Below are 16242 nucleotides of genomic sequence, written 5' to 3'. Positions count from 1 at the left end.
CAATTTAAACTGATCTGTTATTTAATACTTTTGTCCCCACGAAATAGCAGTAGATCAAATTGTGCAAGAGATTTTGTACCTAAAGAAGCGAAGGTTGCGTCTCATGGGGCGCAGTCGTGTAATTAAGATGAATGGACTCGCTTAAATAATACACAAGAAGCTGTGAATGAAAGTGAAATTGGTTTTCGTAAATGTTTATTTCAGTGGAACAACAGTCAGAAAACGCTGTATGTTGGTTAAATTTAGTCAAATGTGTCTCTTAATTTGGACGAATTAAGTAATTATCCTTGCCATGAAGGAGGAGCAACCACGCCTTTTTAACATTAGACGGAAAATTTGGGCAGTTTTATGAGTTTATCAATTATAAGTTGGACTGGAATTGCATGCATATTATTGTTTAACGACGACGTCTTCTATTTTCTCCCTTGTATCCGGCGGGAACTGGTCCAGTAGCGATGGCGTTGTACCAACTACCGACCTGATTAGCGTCGCGTCCTGTTGAGGTCAAAGGTCAAAAATTTTATCAAATAGTCTTGGCAAGGATCTATGACCTCACCCCGGGTACAAATCAAATTTTAATGCAATTATACCAGCATATGCTGCCGTATGTTGTCCCTGTTGCTGTAAGTTATCCAAGGCCCCGGCAGAACTTGCCCCCGCATTTTGGTTTGCCTGGGGATTTTTACAAGTTTTATGTATAAAACATTTTAATGAAATGTGTCCAAAAAAGTTACCTGGTAAGACGCGATGAATTGGTCATTTGCACCAGAAACCGCTTTCAAAGTGATGTGGTCAAATGGGGGTCCACCACCTCCGCCTCCAGTGTGACCTCCGAGCGAAGTTGTTCCACCATATCCGACCCCATGAGCTACAAGTTAATTATAATTTTAAGAATTTTAAGAATTAATTTACTGAAAAATTGATGAAACTGATGAAAAATTTTAGCTATTTAGCAGACTGACCACTTCCAGGCCCAATTCCTCCCGAGTAACGCTCCCCAAAGTTTCCTCGACGGACCTGATAAAATCGGAAACAACCATTAAAATAATTAAAACTTATTAACTGAAGCTGAACTTACCCGAATATGAGATTCCCCTTCTTGAGCATTAGCCCATTCTCCTCCGGCTAGAAGAACCGTGGCCAAAATTGCATAATAAATTGTCATTTTGAAAATTAATGGTTTTCGGTACAAACAAATTCAATCTTGCATTGAAACCCAGACTGCGGACGATTTATAATCTACATGTTCTTTTATAGCGAAACACTAAATCACGACGTGACGAGCGAGTGACAATCTTGTGCATTTTTATTTCAGATGGTTTGTCCCATGTCAATTAAAATTGGTATCACGGTGAGGATATCTTCATGGGGAGATGAGATGACGCAGTGGGGATTTAATTAAATAATCAAATATAGAGCAATTTACATATTATGCAATCACAAAGTCGTGGTGAGTGGTTAAATAAAACGCAGCGTCAAACACTCCAGGCATGCGGAGTCGGAAAAAGAAAACGAGACCGACGCTTCCGGTTTTTTGCCATTCTTTATCCGAGGAAGTTGCGCAATTGATGTATAAAATGCAATTAATTTAATTTCTCTTTGACGGAAAAATAAAAATGCAGAAAAATATATAAAACTTGTTTATTTCTTTATTTCACTGAAAAATTTCAAGAATCAGAATTATAAGTCGTATTGCTGGGCTCCTCGTTGTCGACACTTCCGTTCAGCCCGTAGTACGGCGTTCTGGCCGTGTAGGCTCGGAAAACGGCGGCCAGACCTTTATTATTGTTCGTCGCAGCCTCCAAAAGTCCACTAACGCTGAATGGATTTGGCACATTTAAAGCAAACGGTGAAGTTTCGTCGTCATCATTCGTCGTGCTGGGAGGTATATAAGAATAAGAATCTTCTAAATTTTGAGGCGAATTCCAGCTTGGGGGACTGAAATTAATTGGAATTATAAGAAACAAAAATTGGAGCAAGTAATATAACAGAGTTTTCAAATATTGTTATTAATATGAAGCATTAATCTTGCAAAACATTTTGCTATTATATTTTATGCATAAATATTTACTTTATTGAAAAAGTGATTTCGAAATACAATCAGTTTTCAGTTAAATAAGTATAAATTACTAATGATAAGACCCGATACCATTAAATAAATAATATATTACACAACTATTGGTTTAAATTACATCAATATTTTTAAACTATGAGATCCCAGGCCCAGAATTTACATGTACATAAATTAATTATGATTTTAGAAAATATCCAATTAAATTACAAACAAGAAGAAAATTAGTAATTTGGAAATAAATATAAATAAATTTTCCGAAATTATACCAATAGCTTTCCAATTTCGCTTTCCTTTTTCATTAATTTTCACTTACTCGAAACTGTGGTAAGGATTATACTCAAAATTGAAATTATTTCGATTTTGGAAATCGGTGCTTCTTTTCCTTCGACCGTAACCAGATCCACCGCCCCCACTTCCCCCGTGCCCGCCCCCACCCGCGGAAGGCCCGTGTTGCTGATATTGCGCTAATAATCCACCCCCATACCCGGCAGACGCGGAGTACGGATTATTCGCTCCCACCGCGTTGATAAAATCCTGTGGATTCTTTTCCACGTGAGGGGCCGGGCCCCCAGAGGGAAAAGTGATGTACACGGCAGCCCCACGTTTCACTCGAGGCGTGTCTTCCTCCTAAAATTAGAAAAAAATTGAATAAGTAAATTGATCGATAAGAGAAATGAAATGCAAAATTTTTGGTAAACTTACTCCCGAAACGACGAGTTCGACCAGCATGAAAGTTCCAAGCAGGAGGAAAAACGGATTTTTGGTTAAATTCAACATGTCGAAATTTCAAACGTTTTCAACACAAACTTGTGCAATGAGAGTTATAAGATCATCTAGATTATGCAACACGGGTTGGCAAAGCTTTTATATCTTTTTTCGTCAATCTACTTAAACATGGATTCACGTCTTTTATGTAAAAAAACAGCATAATTCAACGGTATCGCGTTTTAATCAAGTTAATCCAAATGAGTTTAATTCAATTCGAATTCGTCACTGGTATACATACGTAAATACATGCATTCCTTTTTCTTCTTTCTGTCAGAGTGGGGAGATTCTCTTAATTAGAGTAAAGTTATTATTGTACAATGTACATAAATGAGAATGGGATTACCAGGGATTATCTACACACGTGGTGTGATCCTCATCTACGTATGTACACATGTAAATGTGTGTGTATGTACATAAGTATGCTTGACTTTTGAAAGCAATGATGTGTTAAATTTGTCGTGAAAGTAGTGCATTGTTTGAAATTAGTGTATAAATTAAACAAATGAGTAAATTCTAAAAGAGAGACCTTGTGTTCAATAATTTACTAGAATGTATATTACGCAATTGTTCATCATAAATGCTTAAAAAGCTATCATAAATCCTACACATTTTAATTATACATGAGAGAAGATAAGCATAACAGCTTAATCACAATATTCTGATACTATTATCATTAAGGGGAAAATTCGTTATAAAAAAGATCGGCGAATTATCTCGTGAAATGCAAGTAGAAATACTTCGCTTATTAAATATATTCCTACAGTAATTAGTCTGAATAATGACATGATTTGATTTCTATTGAATAATAATAAATATGTCATAATTTTTGGGTAATTTAAATCTATAAGAAATTCAGAAATGCATTTTCTGAAGTATATTTGTAAGCTCGAAAACTAATTTCTGCTTCCACCGCAATTATCACAATTATTTTTGTACATAAATCTAGAGACTAGCAGGTTGGTAATATTAAAGTTTAGTGGCATTTGACCTGAATTGGTCCATGAAGTAAATATTATTACGTATAAAAACTGTATTTTAATTGCATTTTTATCACCCAAATCGTCAAAGTCAGCACATTTCCCCGTACTGGGAATTCATTTTGAAATTCTGAACCACAAATTTATAGTAAGTTGATTAATAGAATGGCGATGAGTTATTTTTAGGCCAGTTTCGACGAGTTCCAATTTTTATGAAGGTTTATTAAACTTGATCTTCTACTTCAAAAAGTGTCAAAATCTGGAGTGTACAGATATATTTTTAAAAAATTAGCAACAACTTGCTCTAGCTCTAACTCTGCTAAGGAGGACAACCCTTCACCGACAGAATCACCGATCTTGATGCCCTTTGGATATGTTGTAGTCCTAGGTGAGTCTAGCAAAAGTGAAGAAGGATTTCATTCAATGGCCCCATTTGCGCCCGCCACACCCACTCAAAGGTGCGAAAAACACGAAAAATACCCTGTTTTCGTTCATTCAAAAAATCACCAAAAATTCATTTTTGATCGGATTTTCATAATTTAAGCGTTTTTGTGATCTTAGATAGTTGCTTTATCATATCCAATAGCAAACTAATTTTTTTAAATTTTGAGTATTTTCGAAAATTTCCTGACCAGGGGTATGCCTTCGCCCTAGTTTGAAAGAACAAGTCTTTACAAACAACATTTGGTTCGGCACTTGAGCAGATGCGCAAATTTCAGCACGTTATGGGCGCCGCAAGTTCGCAAAAACGCACGATGTTGAGCTCGCGCTGGGCATTGCCCGAAAAATCATGCGTTTTTGCGAACTTGCGGCGCCCATAACGTGCTGAAATTTGCGCATCTGCTCAAGTGCCGAACCAAATGTTGTTTGTAAAGACTTGCTCTTTCAAACTAATAAGGTCAAAAAATTATCTGGGCTGAACATGGTTTGCGCCTCCATTGTAAGTAATACAGAAAATGATGATACCAGTTTATTTAGCTAATAATCTCACCCTCTAGTTGCTGCGGTTGGAATTCCATTAAAGACGCAAGAACTTACCCATTCCAAAAAATGCTCTTTAAATACCTATCCGCAATCTAATTCCACTCCGCCGAGGAAGCATCGGTGAATAGCTTCCGAACAGTTTACCATTCCCTGCAGCAAAATACAACAGAGAATGCATTTTTGGTGATAAGATAAATAAATATAACGCAATTTTCCCTAAAATAATTGCTTTTAATTTTCTTAACCTTCCGTATAAATGGGGCGACTTTTTTACTCCTTTGTAACCCCTTGTCCATTACTGTTTCATTCAGGATGCCAGCAATGTTTCCTAATTCAAAATTCCAATTGTCCCAATGTGTGACGTTACTCAAACCAGCAAAAGTCGTATTGGGGGAGCAAACTTGATCAATGATTTGAAGTACTCCTGCGGTTTCATCATTCGTCCAATGAGACTCGCCATAGCGTGCGTCCCTATAATTTCTATGAGGTGTTGAAGTATATAAATGTCCTAAAACAATCTCTAAAAAAAATATTATCCTTACTTATACGCTATGTAGATTTGGCGCCGGGAGAAGCCCCCCGGAGGAGCAACGGTGACCCTGGGAAATATAACATTTCCGATGTACGTTTCCTGTGTTTCAGGGTTAACTACTAGCGGATGGCCCATTGTTCTCGTCATCCCCATTTGAACAATGACGTACACAATGACACTTAACAGCACAATAACGATCGCCCAAAACACCCTAAAACAAAGGAGAGAAAATGCATGGATATTTATTAAAAGAAAATAAAATGGTTTAGAAAAATAGCTCATAATTGAACTGAACCACCGACGAAGCAGTAAGTATTGAAGTACATTTTCACTTCATAAAACTGGGACTACACTCCTGGTAAATATTCATTTTTATAAGCTCTAATGAAAATAGAGTGATTTTTAACTTGTATTCCTTTTTTTCTCAGTTTAACAAACTAAAATTTAATTTAAAATCAAAATGCAAAAAATAAATAATTTGTCTGGTTCTAGCTCCTCAGCGTTACGTCCCTTCAAAATAATGAAGGCTAAATTAATTCTTCTGATGGCAATGGTACTTGTCAATGATGCATTGCACACGCTAAATAGTGAATCATATCTTGGCCTAGTATCATCAAAGGATTCGGAACCGGGTTGCCTGTGCCCAGCAAATTTAAATACAACGGGGACCGTTATTTTTATCTGTGGCCGTGACCTCCAACCACCCATGTGTGCCCCGGAAGGTATTGTGAGGTGCGCCAATGGACGGACAATAGAAATTCAGGAAAAAGACTGTGCAACAAAAGGAGATAAATGCACTCCGAAGACGAAGATGCAAGACGGACGTGTTTGCCCCCACTGTGCATTTCATAAAAACAAAATATGCGCATAGATCTTGTGGCTATGATGAAGACGAAGTGTGAAGATATTGGATATCTAAATTATATCATTTTATATTGGACAATACACAGTTTACTTTTACAACCAATGCATCAGCATAATACAACGTATGAACATGTCTGAGGAAAAATTGATCATGAAAAGTTCCCATATGCCTTTATGGACTAAAAGATAAGTATCGGTCTTGATTGTTAGCAAAATCAGTAGTGAAAGTTCGCAAGTTTTATTACACATAACAAGGTAAATAATATAAATAATTCGTACCTAATTGAAAATTCACTAAAAGTAGGAAGCAATCGTATAAATGCGTTTGATTAATTTATTCAGAACGAAATATTTGTTAAATGAGATTGCCCTGATACAGTCCATGAGCCACACTTCTATAAATGTTAGTGGTGTCGGGTTGTAAGAGAAAAAGGTGACCTTCCTTTCCATGATGGGCATATCCATGGCTTACCGGCATCGTAGGTTCATATGATGCAAATTCTTTTAAATCACTTTGCGTATAAAGACCGGGATAGGATTGCTTGTAAAGGGGAAGATTTCGAATTCCAGTCCCACTTGACATTTCTTGATTGTGCAGCATCAATTGTCGGGCAACTTGGTGACCTCGAGCTGTGATAGAAATGTGACAAGCATTAATACGTGGGTGTGATTTTAACATTTGTGTATGTACATACGCCTTTGATTTGATGATTGTCCAAAATTTGGAGAAAAATTGTACTCTGAGGATTCATCAGATTGCTGTTGAGGTGATCTGTTATGATCTGTGATCTGTCTGGTGAAGATTCCCTACGAATATTCACAAAATTTTTCTGATTATAAATTATTATATTTCATTTATATAGATTATAATTTCGGTTTGACGACTAACTCTAGAGTTTACGAATTCAATTTGCCAAGAGGTCAGAATTCCTGCAACACACCACCAAGATAACCATAATGATAATTTGTTGTTATCCAAGTCAAACACTTTTTTCAGCAGTTCAGCCATTTACGTAATTCTTGGTTCTGTTAATGAATAAGTTTTCAATGCAGAGAGCGAAATAAATTAGCAAATTCTGCTTCTGGTCCTATTTATAGAATGACATCTTAGATACATGCACGTAGTTATGTACCAAAATCTGTCAATGGACACCTGACCTTTGCAACTTGGTACCACGAACGACACAAGTCGACCAGCCTGATAAAGGTCATGCACCATAGTGTGGGCAGGAAGGAATTGCATTGCCATAATTTACAATTGCTTCATCATTGTTACCCCTGAACTGTGAAATTTGACAATTGTTCCGCTGCAATTGCCACATTAGAACGTGTAGTAAATAAATTCTCAGATTGTGTATGTGTGTATGAGAAATAGAGATTGGATCTATGTCATGATTTAATTTAGGTAGTAATGATGATGACATTGGTCTAAAAAAAAGTACACAAATTCGCCCAAAGATATTTATTAGAAAGTCAAATATCAAATTTTATTAGTCTCAAAATATGTTTTAAAAATTTCAGTCCTTGTTGAAAGGGCTGTATTCATTTCCAATAACATTTGGACCTCGGTGACCCCCCTGTACGAATCCTCCATATGAACCGAGTGCTTCTTGTACCGTCTGCTTTCCTCGATATCCACCGTGCGGATTTGGCAAATGACCTCCATATGCTCCCAGGGCTTCCTGTACAGTTTGCTTGCCTTGATAGCCGTGTCGATTTGGTAAATAGCGACCATACGAGCCCAACGACTCCTGCACCGTTTGTTTACGGTAACCTCCATGAGGTTGGTCTGTATGACCACCAAAGGTTCCAAGGGCCACGGACGGCGTTAGTTTTGTGAACGATCCCAAAGCTCCAGCATACGCGGCGCCACGGCGAAACTAATTAATTTGGCAAGAATTTACTAGTTTTATGAAATGGTGATTAAATGTAATGGTAATTTGCACAATAAAATGGTTTCATGATACTAATTTTACCCGTTCTTCGTCACAAATCGATTTGAAATTTTGCACATATTTAAAATTATGGATCATTGTTTGAGTAAAAATACTTGGAGGTTAATGAGTATTATTATTTACCCGAGATTGTTCCCTTGTGGAGTCACAATTTTGAAAAAGAACTAGAACGCATGAGACCAGAAGACTACCTGAAATCAAGATATTCATCGTAATAAAACCCTTAATTTGATAAGGAATTTTACGAATTTTAAAGCTTTTGAAAGTGACAACTTTTAGAAACTGACTAAAACTCTGTAATTAAAATCATGCAGATTTATCATCTTTTCTCATCTCTTTATCATCTCATAAACAAAGGTTTGATTAAACCATGCATCTTGAACAGTGCAGATTGCAAGTGATATTGCCTCATTTCTTCAACACGACGTCATTTTGTTGACGAAATTGTCGTTCGATCTTTTAAAATAAAAGAAACTAAACAAAGTCATTGTCGTTGGGATTGTCAACGCACACACATATTTGCTAATTAATTGACTAAAGTAGTACCTACATATATACACATGCAACTAAATCGCGTAGTGGGTGGCAATTCGCATCGCGAAAAACACTTGCCATTCGCTTTGTCTTATCATTGTTGCCCAAATTACGAGATGGTCCTTACTGTCATGCTCATGCATTACAATGTTGAATTTTTTTCGGATGTACCTAATTTTGCTCCACTGCTCCAGTTTCGTATGAATATCGCTCGAAAATCCCAAATTGAAAACTTTATTAACAAATCGTGTCGTGTATTTCTACACGATTTATATTTTTTTCTGCCACAACCAAATGACCACTTCTCACAACCATGTGTTGAAAGAAATTCGAGATTAATGCATCATGAATGATCGATTTTCGTCTCATCTAATGAAAATGCATCCGTTTATTTACATGGTAGTTAGTTACATGAAGTAGCGCAACCTAATAAAATGACAATCATATCAATAATTATACGGATTTTTAATATCCAAATTTCGTGTTTGAAACCAGACCACGTTCGCATTTCGAATATGTACTCGAATCGATCCAAGTTCAAACCTCAAATATAAACGAGATTAAATTATTAAAGGGTTGGGTACAAGGTTGTTTTGATTAATCCGACTCGAATTTTTTTTACACGTGTGAAAATTCCTAAAAGTTTTTTTTCCTTTCTCCATAATTATTTAGTATTCAATTCGAAAATTAACCGAGAGTAAACAGTCATCGTTGCTGCACAATGATACATATCTCGATAAAGCAAAAGTTTTATATTTCTTTCTTGGCGTGAGGTCTACTTATTTACTCACTAGACAAGTCTGTACTTATTTGCATGCCATGTTTTTTTTATGTGGACGGAACCAATAGTTGGTCTCACTGAGATTCTAATGTGCTATTAAATATGAAGAAGATGAGTCTCATATGCATATTTCCATTATCAACTTAAGAGTGAGAAAAATCTGGGTGCAACATTTTTCTCGCCTCGAAATCTACTATAATTTACTTTCGGCTTCTTCTTTTTTTGCTTTCGAATGACCATCATCGACTGATCTAAATTCATTTAACCAATATTTTAATACTTAATGGACTTAATTTCCATATTGTGTGACTTCTTCTAGAAATATTTTAAACCAATCCTTTTCGTTTAGATTTTATGCGATTGTAAAGTAAATTAAATCAATTTGAGGAGCATAGAACTGATTAGAATAGTTTATTTGAGTGGAAATCAATTTTACATCCGTGTGACGATAAAAATGCATTAATTTCGATTTCACACCTCGAAAGGAATAGTAAATTAAGCGATAAAAATGATGATTGCTCTTCATCTTCATCGGATTTATATTTATTATTAGCAGAAAGTGGATATTTTATTATTCATGAATCCCTACTCATGTTGAGGCACAATTTAGAGACGAATTTCTACGTGCCTAATAAAATATTAGCTAAAAATGTGCATGTCGACGACTTATCTTATCTGATGTCATCATCACGCAAGTTAATTTAATTTCAGGGCGCTCTATATCCTCACTGTTACAACAGAAATGTAAAAATAATAGTACATAGTAAAAACGAAATTTAATCTATTTAGGCCTCGAAATTAGAATCTGTACAGTATCGATTATTTTAAATGTAAGAATAACAATGTTACTTTACTCTACCATTTCTGCTGTCTTATTAAAATGGTAACTAGAATGGAACTGAAATAAGTTAACAAGTCGAGAGAAGATCTTTTTTACCTCGAAATTAAAGAGTTCTTCTTCTTTTCTTCTTCTTAATCATAATTTACAAGCGGCGTGTGTCTTGGGTTAACTTTAATAAGAAGATTACAGAGGAATATTGCATGAATCGTTTGCTTGAGCAATATTCCGTAATATTCGTAATGAACGTTGATTATCAGTACTTTGTATTTTAATACTTTCTTTAAATAAGTTTGGCCAACCGATCAAATGTAATAATTCGAAATAAAATTATATTTAGTTTAAAGTTGAATATAAAAAATTTTACTGAAAATTAGAAAAATCATAATTCACGAATAATAAATAAATAATTCAATGTATGCTCAATTTTGGCGTTAAAATATTACGTAATTATAATTATTATGGAATTTTACCTATTCCATAATTTCAGTGTGTGTTTAGCAAAAGTTGCAATCCGTAAATTTTGTCACTTGAGAATCAAAATAAATTACTAGACGGGAAAAGGTCCGTAAATAATTGTAAAATATTTTTACGACAAAATATGATTAATTAGCATAGCATGATGAGCCTATTGATTCTAATTGTAAAAGTGGTCACGTATAATATCAAAACAAAGGATTTATAATTAGTCAATTAATCGCATAATTAGGTTACTATTTCTAGAGTTCTGCATAGCACTAAAGGTATCTTTCTGACTTGCTGCTACATAAAATTTCGAAAACGTATACTTAACCATGCAGATACATCCAGTAGATGTGCTTTTAATAGAAGTGAGACGTCAAGACAAGATTATTTGACACTTTATCACTTTATGACACGGTTGCATGAGCATGTTGAATTAAATATGTACATATTTCGTTTTACTTATCTTTTGTCACTCACGGGGACAAGAACACGACACCTTAGACTTAAAATTTTAGCTGGGGAATTTTTAACTGTAACCTTTCACTCGTGGATGATTTATCGTTCGTGGCAAAAAATGTAAATATTTTGATTCGTTTAAACCAGGAAGATTGCTTGTTTAGCTCATTATTTTTGCTCATGATAATAACATATAAAACTATTTTGCATTATTGTTAGTATTGACGTAAAGACTTGCATATCCCATATGTAAGATACACGAACATAAATTTAGCCACATAAGTCAACTATTTGTTTATTAAAACGTTACTTGTATGACGAATGTTATGATTCTGTCTCAGTTAAATTGAGTTATTGTAAAAATATTAATTAAATGAATGGTTAATTTCCCATAAAGAAAAACATAAAATTAAAATCATGAATAAATCATGGCTCGTTTGAAAAAAAATCATTGTCGCAGGTCTTGTTAGTTACTATTAAAAATCACTTCGCCGTTTTGTTAGGGTTTCCATCACCATCACCGGAAATTGAGCTAAATACATAAGTTATCATCAGTAAATACTGCATAGACAAGAAATAAAAATATAAAATGTACCGATGGATGAGGAGACTGCTTACCATCGTAGACCTCGAAGACGAGATGTCAAGACGTCTTGAGGCGAACTGTTCACAGGGCCTGGATTGATACCATTCCGTGGGCGTCCAGCCCCAGGAGCAGCAGAAAATCCAGGAGTAGTGACACGAGCCAATGGGGCTGGCATTGCATCCCGCCTGGAAATCATTAACAAAAATTGTTGCATATTAAAATAGTACTTAATCATCAATTGTTAAAACTTGACTTACACTGCAGTTCGATCGAGTGAAGAACTTCTGGATGCAACGCGACCGTAAATATGGTTCGGAGATGGCGTCCCTCGAGCACCTGATCCAAAAAATTTGCTACCTCCACTACTTTGACTATTGAATTGGTCGCTTTGAGTTCGAATTGTGAATGGTGTTCCTTCGAATTTCGATGAAGTACCACTGGCAGGAGTGTCGAAAAATTTTTGTGAGTTTTGTCGGTCTCCAAAGGGTCCAGTTGAAAAAGCGGGTGAGAAGGCTTGACCCTCTCGTCGGGATGTGTTGAGTATCGGGAATAACAATTCATTACCAGTCGGTTGATTTGATGTTATTTTTACTCCAGCACCAATCCAACGCTGATTTTCTCTAAATAATTTGTTTAAAGACATTTAAAACTAAATAAACATAACCAAATTTGAGTTATCATTACTTACAGTTCTTGAAGCTCGACTTTTTTCTTGAGATCAGAAATCTCACATTCTGCTGCTGCAATTTTAGCTTTTAGAGAATTATTTTCATTCTTGAGCTTGGGAATTTCGGAATTTTCAATGCTGAGCTTCTTACACATCTCGTACTAAAAGAGACAAATATCAGTAAGTTTCTTAAGTTGGTTAATCAAATTGAAAAATGCAAAATATTACCATATTTTTCAAAATTCCTTGAACCCCTCGAGCCTGTGCTTTCTGAAACGCTGAAATTTTCATGAATCTCTTCACACTTTCGCAAATCATGGTCGATGCGTCGACAAAGTACGCCTTTATGTCAGAGTTTGCGTTCTGATCGACTTCGACAATCTTGCAGAGCATTTTGCACACGGGACATTGCTCGTTGAGCCCTAATTAATGTATCATTGAAAAATATATTGCATTAATTAATATTATTGACTAATTAAAAGTATGTAACTAATATTAACAATAACGCGACATTATTAAATGGACGACGAAATGTCAATAAAAGATAACTCACCACCAGTCCCATTAGTTACACAACAAGAGCAGAGTAGATGACCGCAGTTGGTGATGAAGTAACGGCGTATATCGATGCCTGGGATGAAGGGCATGTGACTGCAGTTGTTGCAATGGCACATATCCATTTCGACGTAATATCACTAAAAATTTTATGAAAATGAAATGAAAAGCGAAAGTTTCTGAAATTAATTGAAGAAAGACGAATAAAGACGTGATATTCTGTGCTGCTGAGGATGAAAATGAAGGGACGGAGTGGAGATTTTGTGATTTCGGGGTCAACGAACTGAAGAAAACTCAGTCTCCACTCCAGCAGAAAATTTTCTCCATTTCTCTTTTCCAAAAGTTCAACATATTTTGTTTAATGGTGTATAATTAAGGTACCACAAGAGGTTGAATATTTCAATTTTTTCTGGACTTAGCAACATGATTTTTTAGAGAAAATGAGTCAAGACATGAAGTACGGCTCCGCATAACAACAAGGGCATTGGGGCATTTTTAAGAGCTCCCCGAGATGGAGGGGATGGACTTTAAGGTCATAATGGTTGTTATTTGGAATCATTATATATTTCTGCAGGGTGTATAATCGGTTTGTGGGCTCATTTGTGTCTGGTAAAGAGATGTGAACCATTTTTGACCTCAGAAACATAAAATAATATGGAGGGGCAAGTATAGAAATGCTATTTCGAAAAGTATGGAAGACAATATGGAAATGAGACCCATTATCCTCCCCAAGTAAAACTATTTCGCACGATGTGGGAGTCGTCCCACGTTTGTGCTCCGTATGGTTTTGACGCTAGGACGTTTTAAAAAAAATTCATCATGGTCGACTATTTTGGATATAAATACGTAAGTATAAGTAACAGCAGAAGGGGACATTTACCAAAATTTAGAGTAGTAATTTTTTTACAAAATTTGTATTTGAACCAAATTTCTACCTACTATAATTTCTGAGAAAATTACAATCAAACTGAGTGGTATAATTCCTTGCCAACTCTCTTGTGGTACCTTAACAATTAAAGTGTAATTAATTGCTTTTATTAAATTTAATAATTTACATTCCAGAAAATATACATATACTAATTAAATTATATGTAGTAATTATATGACTAACAAAATTATATTATTGTGAATTAATAAAGTTTTAATTAATCTATTTTATGGTAATTATAACTATTTGGAAGCACAATTTCAGAAATATTCAAACCAAGATACTTAGTTAAATGTCAAGTAATCATGACGTCAAAGCGACAACAATTAAGAATGACACTATGTATCTTGTTACATACGTGTCGCACCTGTCATCAACTCCACCAACTGTTCCACAGTCTACAAATGTCCATGTCATTCGAATTACAATTATCCCCTCGATTTAAATCACCTCAACATGTAAAAATCTCCATTTCATTTGATTCCGACTTGAATAAGATCTCTCTCTTAATGCGTACAAATACATGACCAAAACAAAATGTGACCCTGATGTTGTCTTAACCAATTTAACAAAAAATACGTCATTCTGTTATTTTCCTTCGTGTTGTACTTGTTTTACATAGTAATTAAGTGAGCAAATGTGAAATGAAAGCGTCGGATCAAAGAGATGATGCACCTTCAGAAGAAACTGAATCCTGTCCTGAAAATCGTTTGACTTGACCCCGATTAATAGCCACCAGCAGAGAGACAACAGCCTTTTTAGTTGCACCAACCCAACTATTCCACTAACTTACTTGGCTTAAGTAAACTGAAAAGTAAGATTTTACATTATTTTGCATTATCCTTGTTTCATCCGACAGATTAAAATTCACTATCAACCCGAAATCATCGTTAGTATACAACGTTACATATGTGGAGTGGTACGTCATATCTTTTTAGACGCAAACACCGTGTAACGTAACCTTTTGGTCTGTTGCATTGTCAAAAATAATAAGGCACCTGTATAATGAATCATCTCGAGAAATCTAGCACTTTTCCAACTCTTTTACTTCAAGAAAAGTGGAAAATGAATGTAATAGATTATTATGTCTGGTAAATAGTTAGTTGGTTGGAGAAATTAAGTGGGATGATGCAAAATGATGAAAAATGTTGAGTAAGTAGAGTAGGCTGAAGTTGGAACAAGATCGGAATAAATAATAATCTTTTGGATCGCAACCCTGTCTTTCTTTATAAAATAAAATGTACAAACCAACATCCTAACCACTACATACTTGCAGTCCAAAATATTACACATATTTACTGGGTAATACGAGTTACAGAATTTTTCGCAAAGCCGGTTTTACCTGATCCGAAAATGGGTCTGTTGACGAGTGCTCATTCATTTTCGCCTACTTTGCACCCAAATTTTCAATTCGACACTTACTTCCTTGCATAAAATACAGGTACGTAGGCACGTATTACGTATCTACCTCTACACAAGTTATGATGAATGGAATCAGTTTGTGACGAGGATACGTGAACTGGTAAATAAATAAACTAATTAAAACATGGTGTGAGTAAATTTTAGAATACGGATTAATGCGTTTGATTAATTGGATCGACCAATGTGCCCAAATGCACGCAATGATCTGGATTGGGACGACAATCACAGTTATGTTTATTAGAATTTTATGGAAATTAGTGCAGACGAAATTTACATGTACATACGATTAAATCATCCGTTACGTTATACACAACCAAAACTTAACCATGCTAAAAAATTTCATCGAAATCTTACGCGTATAAAAAAGATTTGTGGTGGTTTAGTTGAGGTATGATGGCCGAGCATTATTCATCGGTGAAAAAGTGCCCGAACCACTTTGAATAAAGTAAACCCATGAAGGGATGAGAAAATTTTTGCCAATTTTAATATGGTAAAGTTGGGAAAAACTAGTTTTATGTAATTCTTCAAGAGTGGTGTGGGGTTAAATTGGCTTTGTTCGTAAAGTGTTACATCGGTTTTTCCATAATCACACACAATTGTCTCTGTGTGGCATTATTTGTGTTGTAGTAATTAATAAATCATTACGTGAGGGATGGCGAATTAAGAAAAGCATAAATCACCGAAAAAGATGGATGAAGATTTATTATTTCCAAAAAATCGGCTCTATTTTGAAAAATGTGTCTACCACATGAAACTTTTATGCGTATAGATTTCAATTAACGACACACCCGGCAGAGTTAAGTAAATGGCAAATTGCCGACGATGAAATTTAAATAATTGCCAATGAATTAACCGG

At 35.2% G+C, this 16242-nt stretch overlaps 5 protein-coding genes across 6 annotated transcripts; all 5 read right to left on the bottom strand.

Annotated features, from left to right (window-relative positions):
* Positions 1-178: 178 nt before the first annotated feature.
* Positions 179-1239, bottom strand: LOC110854257 (heterogeneous nuclear ribonucleoprotein A3 homolog 2). Its single transcript, XM_022102679.2, has 5 exons — positions 1079-1239; positions 963-1017; positions 735-868; positions 591-672; positions 179-495 (listed from the first exon to the last, which is right to left on the bottom strand). Exons 1-5 carry the CDS (start codon positions 1163-1165, stop codon positions 398-400), a joined length of 456 nt encoding a protein of 151 aa, XP_021958371.1. The 5' UTR covers positions 1166-1239; the 3' UTR covers positions 179-397.
* A 388-nt stretch (positions 1240-1627) lies between these two features.
* LOC110854155 lies at positions 1628-2937 on the bottom strand. The gene is made up of 3 exons (XM_022102556.2): positions 2777-2937; positions 2388-2701; positions 1628-1938 (listed from the first exon to the last, which is right to left on the bottom strand). Exons 1-3 carry the CDS (start codon positions 2849-2851, stop codon positions 1668-1670), a joined length of 660 nt encoding a protein of 219 aa, XP_021958248.1. The 5' UTR covers positions 2852-2937; the 3' UTR covers positions 1628-1667.
* A 3465-nt stretch (positions 2938-6402) lies between these two features.
* On the bottom strand, positions 6403-7294 carry LOC110854341. The gene is made up of 3 exons (XM_022102769.2): positions 7089-7294; positions 6895-7006; positions 6403-6829 (listed from the first exon to the last, which is right to left on the bottom strand). The coding sequence occupies exons 1-3, from the start codon at positions 7206-7208 to the stop codon at positions 6555-6557; spliced, it is 507 nt and encodes a 168-aa protein (XP_021958461.1). The 5' UTR covers positions 7209-7294; the 3' UTR covers positions 6403-6554.
* Positions 7295-7646: 352 nt separating this feature from the next.
* Positions 7647-8464, bottom strand: LOC110854307. Its single transcript, XM_022102738.2, has 2 exons — positions 8278-8464; positions 7647-8079 (listed from the first exon to the last, which is right to left on the bottom strand). The coding sequence occupies exons 1-2, from the start codon at positions 8362-8364 to the stop codon at positions 7717-7719; spliced, it is 450 nt and encodes a 149-aa protein (XP_021958430.1). The 5' UTR covers positions 8365-8464; the 3' UTR covers positions 7647-7716.
* Positions 8465-11360: 2896 nt separating this feature from the next.
* LOC110854154 lies at positions 11361-13308 on the bottom strand. Of its 2 annotated transcripts, none has more exons than XM_035855130.1 (6): positions 13035-13308; positions 12710-12903; positions 12503-12642; positions 12072-12434; positions 11824-11999; positions 11361-11760 (listed from the first exon to the last, which is right to left on the bottom strand). In XM_035855130.1, exons 1-5 carry the CDS (start codon positions 13159-13161, stop codon positions 11843-11845), a joined length of 981 nt encoding a protein of 326 aa, XP_035711023.1. In that variant the 5' UTR covers positions 13162-13308; the 3' UTR covers positions 11361-11760; positions 11824-11842. The 2 variants fall into 2 exon arrangements, with proteins under 2 accessions (XP_035711023.1, XP_021958247.1); XM_022102555.2 differs by having other exon boundaries at positions 11484-11760; positions 11847-11999; positions 13035-13296.
* Positions 13309-16242: the final 2934 nt, after the last annotated feature.

This window comes from Folsomia candida, unplaced genomic scaffold (assembly GCF_002217175.1).
Source record: "Folsomia candida strain VU population unplaced genomic scaffold, ASM221717v1 Fcan01_Sc009, whole genome shotgun sequence".
NCBI classification, from domain to species: domain Eukaryota; kingdom Metazoa; phylum Arthropoda; class Collembola; order Entomobryomorpha; family Isotomidae; genus Folsomia; species Folsomia candida.
The sequence above is the reverse complement of the archived record's forward strand: the minus strand, read 5'-3'. Positions and strand labels throughout refer to the sequence as shown.

Coding starts and splice junctions, on each gene's coding strand:
- LOC110854257 (XM_022102679.2), bottom strand. CDS start 1,165: ATGACAATTTATTATGCAATTTTGGCCACGGTTCTTCTAGCCGGAGGA. Junction 1,018..1,078: donor AAGGGGAATCTCATATTCGG/GTAAGTTCAGCT, acceptor CGATTTTATCAG/GTCCGTCGAGGAAACTTTGG. Junction 869..962: donor AGGAATTGGGCCTGGAAGTG/GTCAGTCTGCTA, acceptor ATTAACTTGTAG/CTCATGGGGTCGGATATGGT.
- LOC110854155 (XM_022102556.2), bottom strand. CDS start 2,851: ATGTTGAATTTAACCAAAAATCCGTTTTTCCTCCTGCTTGGAACTTTC. Junction 2,702..2,776: donor TCGAACTCGTCGTTTCGGGA/GTAAGTTTACCA, acceptor TTCTAATTTTAG/GAGGAAGACACGCCTCGAGT. Junction 1,939..2,387: donor AATCCTTACCACAGTTTCGA/GTAAGTGAAAAT, acceptor AATTAATTTCAG/TCCCCCAAGCTGGAATTCGC.
- LOC110854154 (XM_022102555.2), bottom strand. CDS start 13,161: ATGGATATGTGCCATTGCAACAACTGCAGTCACATGCCCTTCATCCCA. Junction 12,000..12,071: donor TCACTCGATCGAACTGCAGT/GTAAGTCAAGTT, acceptor AATGATTTCCAG/GCGGGATGCAATGCCAGCCC. Junction 11,761..11,846: donor CGTCTTCGAGGTCTACGATG/GTAAGCAGTCTC, acceptor TTATGTATTTAG/CTCAATTTCCGGTGATGGTG.
- LOC110854307 (XM_022102738.2), bottom strand. CDS start 8,364: ATGAATATCTTGATTTCAGGTAGTCTTCTGGTCTCATGCGTTCTAGTT. Junction 8,080..8,277: donor CCACAAGGGAACAATCTCGG/GTAAATAATAAT, acceptor CAAATTAATTAG/TTTCGCCGTGGCGCCGCGTA.
- LOC110854341 (XM_022102769.2), bottom strand. CDS start 7,208: ATGGCTGAACTGCTGAAAAAAGTGTTTGACTTGGATAACAACAAATTA. Junction 7,007..7,088: donor TTGAATTCGTAAACTCTAGA/GTTAGTCGTCAA, acceptor GAATATTCGTAG/GGAATCTTCACCAGACAGAT. Junction 6,830..6,894: donor ACAATCATCAAATCAAAGGC/GTATGTACATAC, acceptor TTTCTATCACAG/CTCGAGGTCACCAAGTTGCC.